At 41.8% G+C, this 18,254-nt stretch overlaps 1 protein-coding gene across 2 annotated transcripts; it reads left to right on the top strand.

Annotated features, from left to right (window-relative positions):
* Positions 1 to 480: 480 nt before the first annotated feature.
* On the top strand, positions 481 to 13,434 carry LOC110538503 (bMERB domain-containing protein 1-like). 2 transcript variants are annotated; one of them, XM_021625357.3, is made up of 6 exons: positions 481 to 845; positions 6,178 to 6,301; positions 8,806 to 8,879; positions 9,638 to 9,752; positions 10,496 to 10,566; positions 10,723 to 13,434. In XM_021625357.3, exons 1-6 carry the CDS (start codon positions 767 to 769, stop codon positions 10,842 to 10,844), a joined length of 585 nt encoding a protein of 194 aa, XP_021481032.1. In that variant the 5' UTR covers positions 481 to 766; the 3' UTR covers positions 10,845 to 13,434. The 2 variants fall into 2 exon arrangements, with proteins under 2 accessions (XP_021481032.1, XP_036794484.2); XM_036938589.2 differs by lacking the exon at positions 481 to 845 and adding an exon at positions 2,893 to 5,983.
* Positions 13,435 to 18,254: the final 4,820 nt, after the last annotated feature.

The following is an 18,254-nucleotide window of genomic DNA, read 5'->3' as shown; positions in this document are numbered from 1 at the left end:
AGATTATTTTTTTTTTAAATTGGGTGGGGGGGGTGAATTGTCACCTCATGAAATTGACTGAACTCTTTTATATTTGTATCTGTCTGTGTACTGTAGGCCTATAGGATACTGCTCTTTACTGAGGACTTTAGTCTGAAGTCCCTGTGTGCACACAGTTGCTGGATCAGTTTATATGGTAAGTGACTCTGCCCTGGGTTTGGAGTGCTTCCACCTACTGGCCAGAGGCAGCACCTGCTGCCAGCCCAGTCTAGCCAGACCAGACAGAGCTGGCTGGCAGCCCCATTCAGTGAACACAGATGATGCTTCCTATACAGCAGCACCATCTGCTCCCTCAGCAGTCAGTCCTCAAAGGCCCTGCAGGATGAAATCATGTCAGCTCCTGCATTAACTCAATCAGGCATGATGGAAAATGAATGGTGGAAGTTGATATCACATGTGAATGTTATTCATTCTTAAAAAATGTTGAGGTGGTAGAATATTAATCCCCCTCCAAACATTACCTTTGCAAGTCACACGGTGGCGCTTCACGTTATACTTCAGTCATTTGACTCGAGTTGTGTCCGTGGTGCTGAAATCACACTATTCTGCAATTACACAGCCGACGTTCAACATGTATTCTCCACGTGGTGATGGTGTTTCGTTGTGGCCACGTAAATAAATAGGCTGCGCCGTGTAATTTCATTTTCAAATAGCCTAAAGTAGGCTAAGGGTATTTATCTGCTACTGATTTATCATTATCAAGCCTGAAGTCGTTCAAACCGAAGAAATGGAAAAGGAGCGAAAATCCTCCAAACAATATGGGTCTTTGGAACGAACAAAATTGGATCGAAAAGCCGATAAGAAGGGTGAGCCTTTGCAAAATGCTTAATTATATACAGTACATGGCATAGAAAGTTGTATATATGCGGGCTGCCTTTTTATCTATTCTACTGTGAGTTTGTTTTGCATGAGGAAAAATTGAGTTTGATAGAACGTGGTGCTGAAATCCTAACGTTTTAGTCTATTTTCTTTACAAAAATCCAATATGTTTTGTGATTTGGAGACTTTATGGAGATTTATATGATACTCAAACTGAGCTCCACCTATACATTGAATACTTGCAGTAATTCAGATTACATCAAAGTGTTGTCATATTCTTCATGGCTATAAGGCTCGATGTTACTCTGGTCCATGTGCTGATCATAAAATGAACAACACTTGACTGGGTTAAGGACACTCATTGGTGAGTGGAATGGAGTAGTGATCTGATATTCTTGTGTAATATCTGTTTTCTTCTTCTGTACTAGTAGAATCATTACATGAACATGGATAATGTTACTGTATTTAGGAGTAAAAGCCAGGACGGGAAGACTCGTGATGAAAGATAGATAGATTAGATCTGAGAGTGAGAATTATTTTCTGAAAAGAGAACTTGGTGCAACAAGGCATAGAACAGAGCGAACGTTCACAGGATCTTTACGTAATCCGGTAGTGGGTGTGCACTGCAGAAGGCAGGGGAGTACACTTTAAAATGACATCTGAAGGCTGGGGGCGGCAAGGCGACCTTGCTTGGAATTAGTAGGACAAATTATGAAAATCGAGGGTGTTTGAGCTGAGGTTGAAGAAGTCGTTTTTTTTTTAAACTTCTTCGTTTTTTTTTGGTATGCAGAGGGGCTCAGTATAGTGGACTGGTATCCTAAAAGAAAAAACTAGCAGGAGCTGCTAAAACGCTAATGATGATGTGTGTGTTTTTTGATTGCATTAGCCTTGTTATCCCTAGTGATTTGGCCTCTGTTTTTACCTAATGTTGTCTTTTCTGACAAGGTGAAGTAATTAAGAGCCAATTGCAGCACTGTTGGAGGAGTCATAGCTGGTTTGTGAGGAGGCTGCAGGATTAACAGCAGTGGTGCATTACTGGGCTTTCTGTGGGCTGCAGGATTACACAGTGGTAAGGAGTCTAACTGGGCGGCTGGTGGTCAGAGTGAGTTGTTGACTCGTCAGGGCAGTTCACTATGGGAGGTGTCTTGAGTTGCCTCATTAAACTGTTAACTAAGAACACAATAACATTGGATCAGAAAAGCACCTCTGTAACAATAGATTAAAGAAGGCCATTCAGCCTTTAATCCAAAACTGAGATCCGAGTCATTTGTCATCAAGCTGCCTCAAATTCCCCTCGCCATCATATTCAATTCTTTCACTCATCCCCAGCCAGTGTAGCGCAAGTCTGTAGAGCGTTACACTGAGCAATGGATGGTTTATTCCAATTATCCAACCCATCGTCTGTTGTAGGATGGAACATTTCTAGACCAAATGAAGAGGAATCTACATGATTATCAGTTATTGTAAACTAGTCCTAATTCCAAATGATATATTGTTGTAGTTGCCCAGTATACATTCATGCACCAGTTGGTTATGCGTTGTTTACATATGTATAGTGTTTGACAGTGTATGCGTTGTTTACGTATGTATAGTGTTTGACAGTGTATGCGTTGTTTACATATGTATAGTGTTTGACAGTGTATGCGTTGTTTACGTATGTATAGTGTTTGACAGTGTATGCGTTGTTTACGTATGTATAGTGTTTGACAGTGTATGCGTTGTTTACGTATGTATAGTGTTTGACAGTGTATGCGTTGTTTACATATGTATAGTGTTTGACAGTGTATGCGTTGTTTACGTATGTATAGTGTTTGACAGTGTATGCGTTGTTTACGTATGTATAGTGTTTGACAGTGTATGCGTTGTTTACGTATGTATAGTGTTTGACAGTGTATGCGTTGTTTACGTATGTATAGTGTTTGACAGTGTATGCGTTGTTTACGTATGTATAGTGTTTGACAGTGTATGCGTTGTTTACATATGTATAGTGTTTGACAGTGTATGCGTTGTTTACGTATGTATAGTGTTTGACAGTGTATGCGTTGTTTACGTATGTATAGTGTTTGACAGTTCTATGCCACTGCAGGTTGAGATGACTATAATGGAGATGATTATATTCAGTGTGTCATATCATCTTGGGAAACTAGGATCTCCTCACGGTAGCAATCACAGCGCTTCACAGACTATGACCAATGAAACAGACCGGCCCCCTCCGAGGCACCACTGCCAAATTAGGAAATGTTAATGAGTGCACCAGTCTACTCATGAACCTTAACCAGTTCATTATAGATTCTAGAAATGTACTAGTTCATGGGTGCTCAGCATCTCTTTCCTACTTTAATTGTCACTGATTCTGTCTTCTTTCTCATTGTCTGAGATTATTTCTCATTGTTCATGAAACTCAGGCATGTATCAATATCCTGAAGTCAACTGTTCAGCGAGAGCTGCCGTCATGCCATGCCAGTCTTCGCACCACTGAGTCTCTGCCCAGCCTGGCAGTGTGCCACTCAGAAAGGCACGTTCCCTCCATGCTGTCCCACTGGGGGAGGAAACCCAGGAGGCGTGCTGCATACATGCTATAATTAAGGCAGGCTGAAGACACACACCCACCACTTATGTTGCTGCCATACTGTTTAATATTGTTGTTATTGTTTATTATTATTTATCCAGGTACCAGTTACTTTTCCTAATCCCTGCCTACATGTACATATCTACCTCAATACTCCAGTATCCCTGTACATTTGGTGCTGACCCTGTATATAGCTCATTTATTTTTTCTCATGTTTAATTTTTTTCTTAGTTATACTATTTTGATGTTGAATACTTCACTGTTGGGTAGGGCTTGCAAGTTAAGCATTTCACTGTACTTGTGAATGTGACAAATTAAACTTAACTTGAAAAGACAGGAGTTCTGTTCTGGCCTCTCATCTATGACACGATCATGTTGTGCTGGGATAGGTGGCGTGAGCAGAATAAGCAGTCATTTGTTCCCATTTTTGTGCTGATGCACAGTACTATGTCAATGTAGCAGTGGAATAACTTGCTAATACACTACATGGCCAAAAGTATGTGGACACCTGCTGGTCGAACATCTCATTCCAAAACCATGGGCATTAATATGGAGTTGGTCCCCCCTTTGCTGCTATAATAGCTTCAACTCTTCTGGGAAGGCTTTCCACTAGATGTTGGAACACTGCTGCAGGGACTTGCTTCCATTCAGCCACATGAGCATAGTTCTACCCTTAAATATGACTGGGAGAAGTGTCAAGAATAAGAAAGCAATATATTCCATAGTACACTAGAACAACAAAACATGAACAACAACAGTCTAACCATAGCTGAGGGCAAATTAAGCAAAAGGTCCACTGGATGACAGCAAATGGACCCATCACAACCCTACAGGAAGGGTGAGAAATCCATATCTTCATTTAAACCAGGGTATTTAGTGGCCTGTAGTTTGTAAATCCAAAAACTTTCCCTTTGGTTTAACTGTTTAAGATGGTACCCTTTTCTAATAGAGTCCGGAATATGATCAATACCCGTAGCTTGTAGGGAGGCAGGGTTGCCATGATGTAAGGACTTGTAGTGCCTTGCCATGGGGTAGTCTTCATTGCCTACCCGTATGGCATACTTGTGTTCCACTAAGCGGTCTTGAAGGCGTCTCTTTGTCCGTCCAATGTAGAACACCTTTCACTGTGGACATTCCAATCAATAGATGACATGAGTGGTTTTACAGTTAATGAAGTGCTTGACGTAATACTCCATTTAGGAAGCTGTGTCAACAAAATACTTCTTCTGTGCAATATCACTGCAATGGTTGCAAAGGTTACATTTAAAGGAGCCCTTGGGTTTGTGGTCAAGACACGTTTTTTGAGAGTCACCCGGAAGATAACTGTGGACTAATTTGTAATTTAGGGTAGGACATCTCTTAAAGCTTATGACTGACTGGTGGCTCAAGAAAGACTTGGCGTAGTAGCGTATCACTTTGGATGATTCCCCAATTATTGTTTATGATTCTTTTAATGTTCTCTGCTTCAGTGCTGTATTTTGTAACAAAATACTCTCTCTCTGATGTATCACAAGGCTCTCCCCTTCGTAACAAGTTCTCTCTGTCAAGTAATCCAGCCCTTATACCGGCATCTTTCAGAACCTGAACGCTGTAGCCCTGATTCAAGAAGCGATTCTCCAATTCAGCAGATTTGACACTGTAGTCTGTTTCCTGATCGCAAATGGACTCTTTGGAATTGCCCATATGGAATATTCTCTTTTAGCCTTCTGGGGTGAAAGCTGTCTGCCCTCAGAATGGTATGCCCATCTGTAGGCTTCCTAAAGATTGATGTGTGCAAACAACCTTTGTCATTTTTACTAATGTCGAGGTCCAAAAAATGAATTATCCTTGCTGTACTCCACAGTTTCTGATACTTCTAGCTTGGAGTTGTATTTTTTTTTAACTTAGCTACAGTATTTCACCTTTTAATGTGTATAGTATTGCTTACTAGGTGTTGTCCAATCAATTTTGTAACCACTCCCTCTTCCAATTAGGGCTAATTGGAAAAGCTGTTCAAAAGAGGACATTCTATTCCTTTTTTGTACTCCCTGACGAAGGCCATGCTGCCCAAACGCTTCGGTTAAAAAATAAAAAAGGTGTTTCTATTGAACATGCCAAAAAAAATAAAGGCATTTTAATTAATTATATGAAGAGTGCCTTTGTCCTCCTTTCTTTTTGATTACCAATTTACATCTTTTACCAAAGAGCACCTTCTATCTACCAAAATGTACTATTGTGTACCTTAGTAGCGCTTCCCTTCCTCCTCTTTCTACTAATGAAAAACAGCCCCAGACAATTATTCCTCCTCCACCAAAATTTACAGTTGGCACTATGAATTGGGGCAGGTAGCGTTCTCCTGGCATCTGCCAAACCCAGATTTGTCCGTCAGACTGCCAGATGGTGAAGCGTGATTCATCACTTCAGAGAACTCGTTTCCGCTGCTCCAGATTCCAATGGCGGCGAGCTTTACACCACTCCAGCCGATGCATGGCATTGCACATGGTGATCTTAGGCTTGTGTGCGGATGCTCACGAACTGACTTGTTGGAAAAGTGGCATCCTATGACGGTGCCACGTGGTAAGTCACTGAGCTCTTCGGTACAGTTCATTCTACTGCCAATGTTTGTCTATGGAGATTGTATGGCTGTGTGCTCGATTTTATACACCTGTCAGCAGTGGGTGTGGCTGAAATATCTGAATCCACTAATTTGAAGGGGTGTCCACATACTTTTGTATATATAGTGTATCTTTGTTTTTTTGTTTCCCTTCCAGCAGAGGAAGACATTGTCTCAATGGCGGACTCCACCATCACAATAGATCACATTGAAGGGGAGCTTTTCAGAATCGAGCGGATACGTGATGTTCTAGTACGGAGGGAATCAGAACTAAGATACATGTGAGCATTTTTTAAAATAACTATCCAATCACACCAACACTCAGTTTCTGACATCTTTTGGTGATTTATCAAAGCCCTCTAGTATGAGGTAGAAGAACAGGATACACATGTTGGGCCTTTTCAGTCTCGCATAACATCCATGCCCTGGCTCCTTGTGGAATGGGTTGTGGTTGAACTGTAGCAGATTTTCACAGGGCTCATTAGAGTTGATCCCCTCGGACTTGGTGACTCTCCACATATGACAGCATCTAGCGATTGTTAATGAAGGCGAAGACTGTGTAGAGGACAGCAGCGCTTGGCCTGCTGTCCTATTAGTCTACCAGCTCAGCCCGCACACTTGTCTCAACACTGCACATGGACTTTGTTCTAAAAACAAACCGTTTTATACTCCTCTCTGTCCGATCCCCTTGGCTGTAATGTTTCTTCTTCATTATTGTGACATGTGCAGGGGAAAGAGGGGAGAGACTCAGAGAAAAGATAATGATGGTCCAGTTTCTGGGGAGATGTGCACCGATGCGTACAGTAGGCTACATTCTCACTATTGCTCCTCAAGACCTTTCTGGGTTGGAGTTTACATATAAGAATCCCTTTAATCAAAGTAAAACATCCTATGGGATTTCTGTGAGAATCAGTATGATTACTGAACACTAACCCTGCTCTACACTAACAATAATCACTATTGGCCTGGTAAACAACCGCACTTCCGCTCACCATTAAGTAGATGAGCACAGCGGCACAGAGAGCTTTTCTCACTTCTTACTGTATCTGTGATTCCTCGTCTTTCATCTCCAGGGACAGGAGCATATTGACGCCAGTCGCTGCAGAGCTCAAGGCCTTTTCAAGGCTGACCACAGCTGTAACGGAGAGAAACTGAACAGTGATAGCATAATAACAAGCAATGTACCTTTGTTCATGTGGAAAAGTAATTACTGTTAGGTTTCTGATGTGTAAAGTAGCTTGTTTCCTTATCTACCTAGGTGGAAGTGAAATTAAAAACAAACATGACATGGTTTACATATGGAATTAAATGAGAACTCTCACTTGCATGCAGTGCATTAGGTGTATGCAGTTCAGTGTGTATTCTTTAATGCTGTAGGCACCACGAGGTGCTTTATTGTGAACGTGTAATGTCGGGATGCAGCTTCAGACACAATGACAGGGCAACACAAAGGGAATCCATATTAAAGCACGTACACCATTTCCACCCAAATAAGCTGTGATGCAGGTACTGTATTGGTCACTCCTATGAAGTGGCTTGAAAATAATAACACATTTCCTGTGTTTAAAGGGCTTGGGGCATGTTTATCTAGGAGTTAATTTTCCTCTTATTGTCTGACGGAAAAGCCCAGTTATCCAGAGCCTCAGTGTCTGACCAGTATTGTTTACTTAAACCTCCCTACCTGAGTCAATTAGTGAAATGAGATATGATGCAGCTGCAGCTCCGATAGATGGGGAGTGACTCATTCTCAGAGGCCCTGTGGTATCAGAGTTAATTCAGCTAATAAACCCTCAGCCAACAATAATTTCAGTCCACCTGAGAAGAGGAGAAAGCTAATTTAGTTCGCCATTTCCACTCAAGTGGTTTCTGTCTGTAGGATAGGCTAATATGGTTATTGTTATCATATCTATGTTTACCAAGCTGAAATGGGAAATCGCTTATATTCTATAAATCGCTTATATTACATTCTACTATGTATTTGGCCATGTAAATGTACTGTGTTCGAAATGCTTGTGAAGTCACCAAATGTTATTTTTTAAATAGAAGTCATTATCTTTACACTCATGTAGAGTAGCCCTGCCTGCCTGCCTGCCTGCCTGCCTGCCTGCCTGCCTGCCTGCCAGCCAGCCAGCCAGCCAGCCACTTTTTAAAAAAAAAAATTTTAAACTCGGCAGCAATTATTTTTTAAATTGCTATAATTCGCTGTCGTTATATTGACCACGTTCTAATAGGGGAGTTATTGCAGAAGCTGAGAGCTTTAGGAAAGTTATGCCTCAGTAGACCGGACACCTGCAGGGTTCTCTGGCTCATTGTGGTCCCAGGGGAAGGGTGATCACATCAGAAGGTCCTCTATGTCACAACCCTTATTACTGCCCAGCAGGTTCTGTCTGACTGTAGTGACTGTCTGTATAACCCTAGCGTGGGGCTATACATGCAAGCCACAGTGTCTTCAGAGAGACCACTCAACACTGGAGCCAGCATGATTGTATCTTTAAGACCACAATCTCTCCGTCCTCTGTATGGAAGCATTCTGTATGGGATTCAGTTGTTCTGTCAATAAAAGCAATTAGGATTGATTCCTGAGTGTCAGACTTAAGTGTGGTACAGGGAGAAGAACAGCCCCTGTACTGACAGTCGATACGTGACAGGATCCGATTCTCACCTCGTCCTGGGTTCTCTTCCCCTGGGTCATACTAAACGCCTGTGAAGAGAGATTGCCTTTCAAGTATATCAATGTGGTTTATGATTGAGAATGAAATAGATTCCTCTATTTTTTTTCCCTCAGGATGGACGACATTCAGCTTTGCAAGGAAATCACACGGCTGAAAAAAGAACTTCAGAAGCTGGTGTCTGTTTCAGGTAGGCTACCATACACTCTTAGGAAAAAAAGGGTTCCAAAAGGGTTCTTCGGCTGTCTTCATAGGAGATCCCTTTTTGGTTCCAAGGAGATCCCTTTTTGGTTCCAAGGAGAGCCCTTTTTGGTTCCAAGAAGAACCCCTTATGGTTCCAGGTAGATCCGTTTTGAGTTCCATGTAGAACCCTCTGTGGAAAGGGTTCTACATGGAACCCAAAAGGGTTCTATCTGGAACCAAAGGGTTCTCCTATGGGGACAGCCAAAGAACCCTTTTGGTTTCTAGATGGCATCTTTTTTTTGTGTGAGGTGTTCAATTCACATTATAGAGAGCACACACTCGCTGTGCCAGAAAATGAGGGAATATCTGCATCAAAAGGGCTTATGGTCCGGGTAGTGCTCTATGAAAGCCAATAATAAAAGATTTGCAGGACAAACAAGCGGAAGATTTGGAGCAGAACGTCCTCATTATCTCAGCTTATCATTTCAATGTTTCAGCCCCAGCCTCTCTCTGGTTTATCTCACATTTGGTAGGTTAGATCCAGTGGGAATGCTATCCACGCCACTTTCTCAGTATTATAACAGGAACACCATACACAGTCATCTGGTGGTTATTGATCCATCAGCCTAAGATTAATTTGCCTGGTTCTTAATCTTGAACTGGAGCTGTATGAGTGCTTAATGATTCCTAACATCTATGATTACTATATGAACTGTCTGTGACTGCTGTATGACCACTCCATGTATACTGTCTGTATGACTCCAGACACAGACAAATCCAACGAGGACCGGCAGAGGGAGGAGGAGTTGCTGCAGCAGATCCACAAGCTGGTGGAGACCAGGGACTTCCTGGTGGATGACGTGGAGTTTGAGAGGCTCAGGTGAGTGCGGTCATGTTCCTAAAGGCAAGGAGGGTTGGGCCATGTTCTTAAAGGCAAGGGCTACCGTAACTATCCATGTTGCCGAAGTAGCATCTATTGACCATTACTATTCGTGACTCAGTTGTTGTCACCTCTGAGTCATACTGTATCTGAGCCAGTTGGGGAACATTCTTCCATGTCAATGGGAATTAAACCCATGCGATCGATCTGTTGAGGTGAATTTAAAAGGGTATTTTTCACTTCTGTAGTTTATTGGGTATTGTATTCTCTCTAGAGGCTGGGCTGAGTGTTGTGTTGTTCAGTGTATATTTAGTGTAAATGACAGAGGAAGCAAGCCCCTTCCACATTGCATTTGTTTACAGTGCTAAATTATCTATCTTGCATGTCAGGCATCCCTGCTTCTCTGACTACAAGTCTGAGTGACACTTTTGACAGCTCTCGGAAAGGTGGGGGATACGTGGGAAGCAGATACTTAATAATTTACAGTAAAGTGATGTTGACAGTAGAAAATCACGAAGAGAAAATGAGATATTGTTAAAGTGAATTCACACCATCCACACATAACAACAAATGCCGGAGCTGTTCGTGTATGCCTCTTTGTCTCTAACCAGTTGGTTATTTATTTATTTTGTGTGTGCGTGCTTGTGTATGACTGTGTTTGTTGGCAACAGTGGCTATGAAAGATATAGGAAGATTTTACCTTTTTGTTAACTGTGCTCATACCACTAAATCTCCTTCAACAGGGAGAGAGAGGAGGACAAAGAAATGGCAGATTTATTGCAGTCTAAATTCCCCAAGACCTTGAAGAAAAAAGGTATGTGCAAATGTGTTACCATAGTGCTGTGTAGTCAAGGTTCAAATATGAAGATTCCTTTTGTGCAGTTAGTCCAAGACACATTGAATGAACCAAGTTAAAATATGATAACAACATTAACAATGCTGATGATAATGATGTCTCTTTTTTCCCCAGATGTCACAGAGGACCGAAGGATGACCTCCAAAGCCCAGCAAACTTCGTCCACTCCCTTCGTCACCAAAACCGGTCTCACCCTTCTGAAGGAGTGCTGCGGCTTCACATGCTCTGTCATGTAGACTCCCTGCCCTGAGGAGAGACTGAGACACGTTGTTGATTTCTGGATGGGGTCATTGTGGGCAGACAGAGCTCTCATACTTCGACTATAACCCTAAACATATGTACAGTGACGGTTGGGACTGTGTTCCCATCAATTAATCTATTGCTGGGTCATTGCACCAATTTAGTGCATTTTGAGAAGTGTAACTTGGTAAAAAAACAACAACTTTAGATTTCAAATTTTTTTTGCATTCTGTCATAAAGAGCACATGTACAACTTCATATTGAAACGAGAGTTGAGTTCACGTAACAGGGTTGACCTTAAAATGAGGGACAGACGTAAATTAATCACTAATAAATAACAATCTTCAGAAATTACTTTGTCAAAGCAACAAAATAACTAGGGCTTTACAATGATGGTGAATTTTTTATTTTTTTTTGTCTTTTTAATTTAACCTTTTATTTAACTAGGCAAGTCAGTTAAGAACAAAATCTAATTTACAATGATGGCCTATACTAGTGGATTAACTGCCTTGTTCAGGGGCAGAATGACAGCTTTTTACCTTGTAAACTCTGGGATTCGATCTAGCAACCTTTCGGTTACTGCCCCAACGCTCTAACCACTAGGCTACCTGCCGCCCCATGAAAATCTTCAAATAAGTCACAGATTGTGCACGGAGGGACATGTCTAAGTGCTGATTTTTTTTGCACTTTTCTAAGTCTTTATTTATATAAAAAATCATAATTTTAGAATTTTGATATAACAGGCTTTTAAAATTCAACATTGGTGAACAATTTCTACTTATAATATCAAAGGGATGCAAAAGGCACTCTTTTTGTGGAACGACCCTGCTGATCATTTCCTGATAAAGGCCAACTTGACTCAGCCAAGTCCATAAATCTACACATATCTTCTTCACCATGGTCAAAATAAGTATTCTGGTCTGTAACCAATTAACTATCCTTTCTAAAAATGTTAACCCCTTTTTTCTCCCCAATTTCATGGTATCCAATTGTTAGTAGCTACTATCTTGTCTCATCGCTACAACTCCCGTACGGGCTCGGGAGAGACGAAGGTTGAAAGTCATGCATCCTCCGATACACAACCCAACCGCACTGCTTCTTAACAGAGTGCGAATACAACCCGGAAGCCAGCCGCACCAATGTGTCGGAGGAAACACTGTGCAACCTTGGTTAGCGCACACTGCGCCCAGCCCGCCACAGGAGTCGCTGGTGCCCGATGAGACAAGGATATCCCTACCGGCCAAACCCTCCCTAACCCGGACAACGCTAGGCCAATTGTGCGTCGCCCCACGGACCTCCCGGTCACGACAGAGTCTGGGCAGAGCTGGCGCTGCAGTACCTGAGGTACTATCCTTTGGACAGAGTGAAAAGGACAACAGAACGTTTCCATTTTGATATATTCTTTTTATCTGTAGTCATTTCCAGGAGCTGACCCAAATTTGCTATCTGGCCACCCTTGGATGGTTGGTGTATATTTGCGGATCTACAAATGAGGAAAGCTGTCTGTAAAACCTGTAGTGTGATTTGAAACAGTGAGTAACAACGTTTAAAAGCTCTGCAGCGGGAGAGTCATTGAGTACCAGTTTAATAGCATTTATCTTATTCAAATGGACCCTGTCCAATTAAAGTAATTAGACAGTTATGTGTTGCTATGACTACAATTATCCTTTAATGCATTAGAGCTTGACACTCCATTCCCATGGGCATTGTCTACACAGCTATGACTAGCAAACCTCACTCTGTCTCTTGGTGACATTTTACATGGTCACGGATAACTATGACACTGCTTAACCTTGCTAAAGGCCACTGCTTGCTAGGCTTCCATGCCAGGTGAAAAAAGGAGCCAAAATAGATCCTCCTCTCTGTCATTTGGCTCCTTGGTCTCTCCCCTCTGGACTAGCTGCTTTACTGTGGTACCTACCCTGTCATTAGCTGTGTCTGATTCCTGGGGAAGTCACCAGAATGACATTCAGCTCTCTGCTTTCACAATTCTAATATTGTTTCAATTTCAGTTTCAAATGCTATGTTTTGCTTTTTTTTGTTCCCCATTACCTTCTATTACGCTGATTGGTCTGATGGGAATTGCTGTTGCCAATTTGCGATACTTGTAATTATTTGTGACAGAGGTAAATGTGTGATAGTGAAACCATGTACTGTGAACGTGGCTTTGACAAATATCTCAAGAGTATCAAGGACAACTTTCCAAGCATAATGGAACTCAGAATTTCTCCCCTTTTGAATGAGATAATATGCCTTGAAATACACTGTCTGCTGCTTATTCTATTACAAAACACTCTTTAACCTGACATCTATCAATGAGCGCAGTCTGCTCAATGTATCAGCTCACACACAATGCTCTGTATGTTTATGTTTAATTCTCTACAAAGGTTTAATCCAAACTGACTGGCACATTATCTGGGTGGAAAATGGAACATGTATTTTCACATTTATGATCCTAATGGCCATGGGAGTTGATTGTGATTAGGCTACTTGTTATTGTGTTTTGTTGCTTAGAATGTCAGAACTTCTGTTTGTACATATTGTATCGGTTTTAGCGTGCTTGTCTAATTAAAGAGTTGCAATGTAGGTTTATTCTCCATTCTTAAACCATTTTTATTAAATAACTGTTTAAATCTGGACTGTTTTACCACCAAGCCAGGTAAAAGCTTGTGCAAGGATATTGTAAGCTGGTTATAAGGAGCTAAATTGATTTATTTCTAGATCATGTACATCTTTACCTTAATTGAATCTTGTGCTTTCCGTACTCTCATCTCTATGAATCACTGCGCTAACAAATGCTTTGTGTTATCAAGTGAGTGTGATAATCAGGCAGTTTTCTTCCTTCTCTTCCACGCTCACATCTCAGAGACATGGGTGGGTGTCGAGAGCATGGGAAACAAAGACACAGGAGCCAGTGGAGGCTGCTGAGGGGAGAACGGCTCATAATAATGGCCGGAACGGAGCAAATGGAAACCATGTGTTTGATATATTTGATACGATTCCACTGATCCAGCTCCAGTTAGTACCACGAGCCCGTTCTCCCCCGTTAAGGTGCCACCAACCTCCTGTGACAGGAGCGTTATTAAACTGTCACCACAAAGCAAATGTAATGCGTGGGGTTTTGGCTTTAACATCTAACCTGTTACAAAGAGCATTCTGCCACATGCGTGTGCAACTGTCATGACAACAGCCAATGATGGGAGCGATGGTGTTGCTCTACACTAGTGAGAACCAACTGTTTGTATTTTCGCCCCAGAGCACGTTCCTCCTCACCTCAGCCCCCCTGCGCTGCGCACACAGATGACTCATCCAAGGGACTCAGGGGGAGATGGATTGTGATCCACTGGCTTTTTCTTTCTCTGAAATCCTTCACTCCATAGCAAGTCCACCACTGGGGACCATCTGCAAAGGAAAGTTGATCCTAACAAATAGTAATACACACAGCTTCAGAATGGAAAACTGTCAATTGACAATACAGTAGCTGTTCAAGAGTTTGGTTTACTGGACCTAATGATATGGGTGTTTTAGATGTAATTATTGTTTTTGCGAGATATTGTTGTGGATTGAAGATACTTGAAGACTCCATAATTTCTGTGGCATTTACCTGACAGCTGAGAGAGAGGCACAGCCGGTTGCAAATTACCAGACTCTGCGTCAGTGAAGACACCTCACTGCATTTCATTTGCAGGCCAAAAAAGCATACAATCAAGCAGCTGCACAGAGAGAATTCAGACACATTACTTCCAACCCACCCTAATTGGAAGCTGCTGATTCTCAGCTAGCTCGTTCTCATATGCGGCGTGGGCCGAGACATTAAACAATCCCTGCACAGAAGATAACACGCCTCACCAATTAGGGACAAACACATTTTTCTTTTTCTTTCTTCCTCCTGCCCTCCTCTCCCCACCTGGACTTCCCCTCTGGTTTTGAGTTGTTATGACCGAAAAGCTCAAAGCAGGTTCAGACAAATCAATTCCTTGTAAATACAACCCCATAGTCAGGGCTGTATGCTCCCCTGCTGTATGTATTTAGTTCCCTTGACAAATTATTTTGACATTTACAGCAGTGAAACTAAAGAAGAGATCTCAGTGTGCATGTCAGATATGAAGAGAGTTGGCACATTGGGAGGGATCAGGAGGCTGCCCACTGGAAGCTGTTGGTGGAGTGGAGGAATATCTCAGGCCTCTCACAGAGGGCCAGAAGAATAACCCAGCATGCCTTAATAACATGCGTCCTGCTCCAACTGGATGCAGTCACTCTTCACAGGTGTGTTCCCTAGCAACATGTCACCTTGCCTTTCAATGTAATGTTGTTGTTATTGACAAATGTAGAAATGAAGGCTGTGAGATTATTATTTTTTATAATTGAAAGCATGGTGTCAGAGAGAGCATGCTGAGGTGAGGTGGTTTCAGTTAACACTAGAGGTGTTAGAATGTAAGTCAACATCATATCAAATTCATATGCTTTACAACATTAATCCAGTAATAACTTAAGTACTGTGCATTTAGTGACATTAAATTAAATTAAGTATAGGTTCATAATGGCATCTCAATTATATATGAAGGGCATTTGAATCATGTGGTTTCACAAATTTGCCTAGGAAGCATAGGTGAACACAAGTTGCAAGAGATGGCCTTTCCAACCATGCATGTTGCTGCCTGTCTTTCGACTGCATCTCCATTGACCTGTGCCCTGTGACTGTGGCTGGTTTCATTTAATTCATTAGTGGAGGATTAGAAAACTGTTGAAGTGTGACAATGGGAGATTGAATCAGTACTGGTTGATAGAGCTGTAAAAGAAAACTTCTGTGTAATTGTGTTATCTGACTCAGGGTTGAGGAAGAGTTGATGAGAGTTGAGACCCTTTCCTCCATCACATATTCCATGCATTTCTGCAACCTTTTCTTGATCAATTTGAACAGTATTTATATTCTGAAAAGAATCTCACACCTGGATGATCTAGTGTTCAACAGCTAAATAATGATCTTCAATGTATCAAGTTACTGTTGATTATGTCTCAGTTCCCAGTTCCCAGGTCAATATGTGATGTGCAAGATCTTGTAAACAATTGGCTCAATAACCGGAGATAGGAGAAATTACAGTACATTGGCCAGACATTGACTTGCTTCCAAATTGCATGGAATCTGTTTATATTTTCTATTCATCTTTATCACATTGATGATCAGACAGTGATGATGCGACATCATTTTATGTGACATTTCTGTCTATTGACTCAGAGTTGGGCTCAATCTTGGTGACCACTGGCATTTTGCAGTCCCTGTATTGAACCCATGAGCTTCCTCTGAGAGAAGAAATCACGCTGTGCCAGCGACTGTCTTTCAGCTGTGGATTGGACAGGACCATGTAGGCTGGCTATTGGTTCACTACAGTGGTCACCAAGACTTTGCATTGGAACACACTGGTACCCTTCCTTACCAGAAAGACCATTTCTCACACCCATTGTTCAACATCAGATAGCATGGGCCACCATGGTTCAAGGGATTATCACTCCCTAAACATTTTTATACCAACATGTCCTAATAAGAAATCCCCATTGCATTAGGATTATGGTATACATAGGCCATAATGGTTAATCAGATTGTTTTTGTTAGCGTTCATTTCATGGGTACAGATCAGTGGAGGCTGCTGAGGGGAGGATGACTCATAATAATGGCTGGACAGCAAATGGAATGGCATCAAACACATGGAAACCACCTATTTAATATACTTGATACCATTCCACTCGAGTCCTTAACACGAGCCTGTGCCCCAATTAAGGTGACACCAACCTCCTTTGGTACAGTTGAAAAACACTTGGAATCAGATGGACAATTGAATGCCATTGAAATACACATACTGTATGTGGAGCAAAATGTCACAGTGAATGGCCAGTGCCTTTTCAGTCTCTGTGCTGTGGAACCCAGTTGTCAGAAAGCCCCTGGGTGTGACAGGCCAGCAGCAGAGAAGAGCACAGTGATGGTTACCCTGATTCACTCTTTACTCCCAGACTCATGAGACCATTAATGAACAAAACAACTATTCCAGGTGCAACACAGCAACTCAGATCTGATGACCACAGACAGTGACCATCTCTCAAACACTATCTGCTGCACGTTCAATATTCACACTCACACATGCAATTACCGGCTCTGAAACACTCTCGCTACCTCAAAGCACCTGAAACCAAATCAGAAACACACAGGAAGATATGATCTTTTTATTAGTGATATAATTGAATCATATCTGTGAGGTACAGAACAGCAAAGGTAGAGACGGTGAGAGTAACACCTCTAAAGTGTTTTCATTTTCGTTTCACATGAGTCATTCTGAGTCACTCAACTTTGTGGCATAACAAGTCAATTATTGGGCTTTTCTCCTGCATATCTCAGCCTCTTTGAGGAAGAATACAACATTTAAGGAATGTAATTTACAGGTTATTTACTTTAAATGCACAAACTATTCAATATTTTAGGAATTTTGCAATAAATACATGCTATTACAATGTCATAGCATCCACAGTACATATAATTTGTTTTTTTGTTGCACATATTCTCATTACTATCTAAAAATACTGTAATAAATAATATAGACGTGTCTATAACTCCTTATAGTGCACAGTAAATAAAGTGAAATAGCCTATGTGAAATAGAAACCATACCATAACATAACTAGTGACAGACTGACTAGTAAATCTAACATCTCTGCCATAACCCTAACATGTACATGATCTATAATGAAACAGTGCGACCTGGTGGCAGAAAACTGAATTAGTTGAAATTGCCGTGAAGCACAGAGCTGACAATATTGTTACTTTAAAGTTTACATGACTCAAGGAAACAATGACACAATTAATGGATTCGGATATTTCAGCCACACCCGTTGCTGACAGGTGTATAAAATTGAGCACACAGCCATGCAATCTCCATACACAAACATTGGCAATAGAATGGCCTTACTGAAGAGCTCAGTGATTTTCGACATGGCACTGTCAACGGATGCCACCTTTCCAACAAGTCAGTTTGTTAAAATTCTGCCCTGCTAGAGCTGCCCAGGTCAACTGTAAGTGCTGTTATTGTGAAGTGGAAATGTCTAGGAGCAACAACGGCTCAGCCGCGAAGTGGTAGGCCACACAAGCTCACAGAATGGGACCACAGAGTGTTGAAGCGCGTAACGTGTAAAAATGGTCTGTTCTCGGTTGCAACACTCACTACATCGTTCCAAACTGCCTCTGGAAACAATGTCAGCAAAAGAACTGGAGCTTCATGAAAATGGTTTACATGGCCAAGCAGCAGCACATAAGCCTAAAATCCTCATGCCAAGCGTTTGCCGCCAATGGACTCAGGAGAAGTCAAAACACATTCACCGTCTGGCAGTCCGACGGACGAATCTGGGTTTGACGGATGCCAG

The sequence above is a fragment of the Oncorhynchus mykiss genome, chromosome 12, assembly GCF_057628025.1.
Source record: "Oncorhynchus mykiss isolate SJ-2025 chromosome 12, ASM5762802v1, whole genome shotgun sequence".
In the NCBI taxonomy this organism is placed as follows: Eukaryota; Metazoa; Chordata; class Actinopteri; order Salmoniformes; family Salmonidae; genus Oncorhynchus; species Oncorhynchus mykiss.
Note: the sequence above shows the minus strand (reverse complement) of the source record. Positions and strands in the feature narration are given on the sequence as shown.

Bases quoted from the DNA above. Each gene is read 5' to 3' on its own strand.
- LOC110538503 (XM_036938589.2), top strand. From the start codon at position 5,860: ATGGCGGCGAGCTTTACACCACTCCAGCCGATGCATGGCATTGCACAT. The intron at 8,880-9,637 runs GTAGGCTACCAT...GTATGACTCCAG, and splicing joins GAAGCTGGTGTCTGTTTCAG to ACACAGACAAATCCAACGAG. The intron at 10,567-10,722 runs GTATGTGCAAAT...TTTTTTCCCCAG, and splicing joins CAAGACCTTGAAGAAAAAAG to ATGTCACAGAGGACCGAAGG.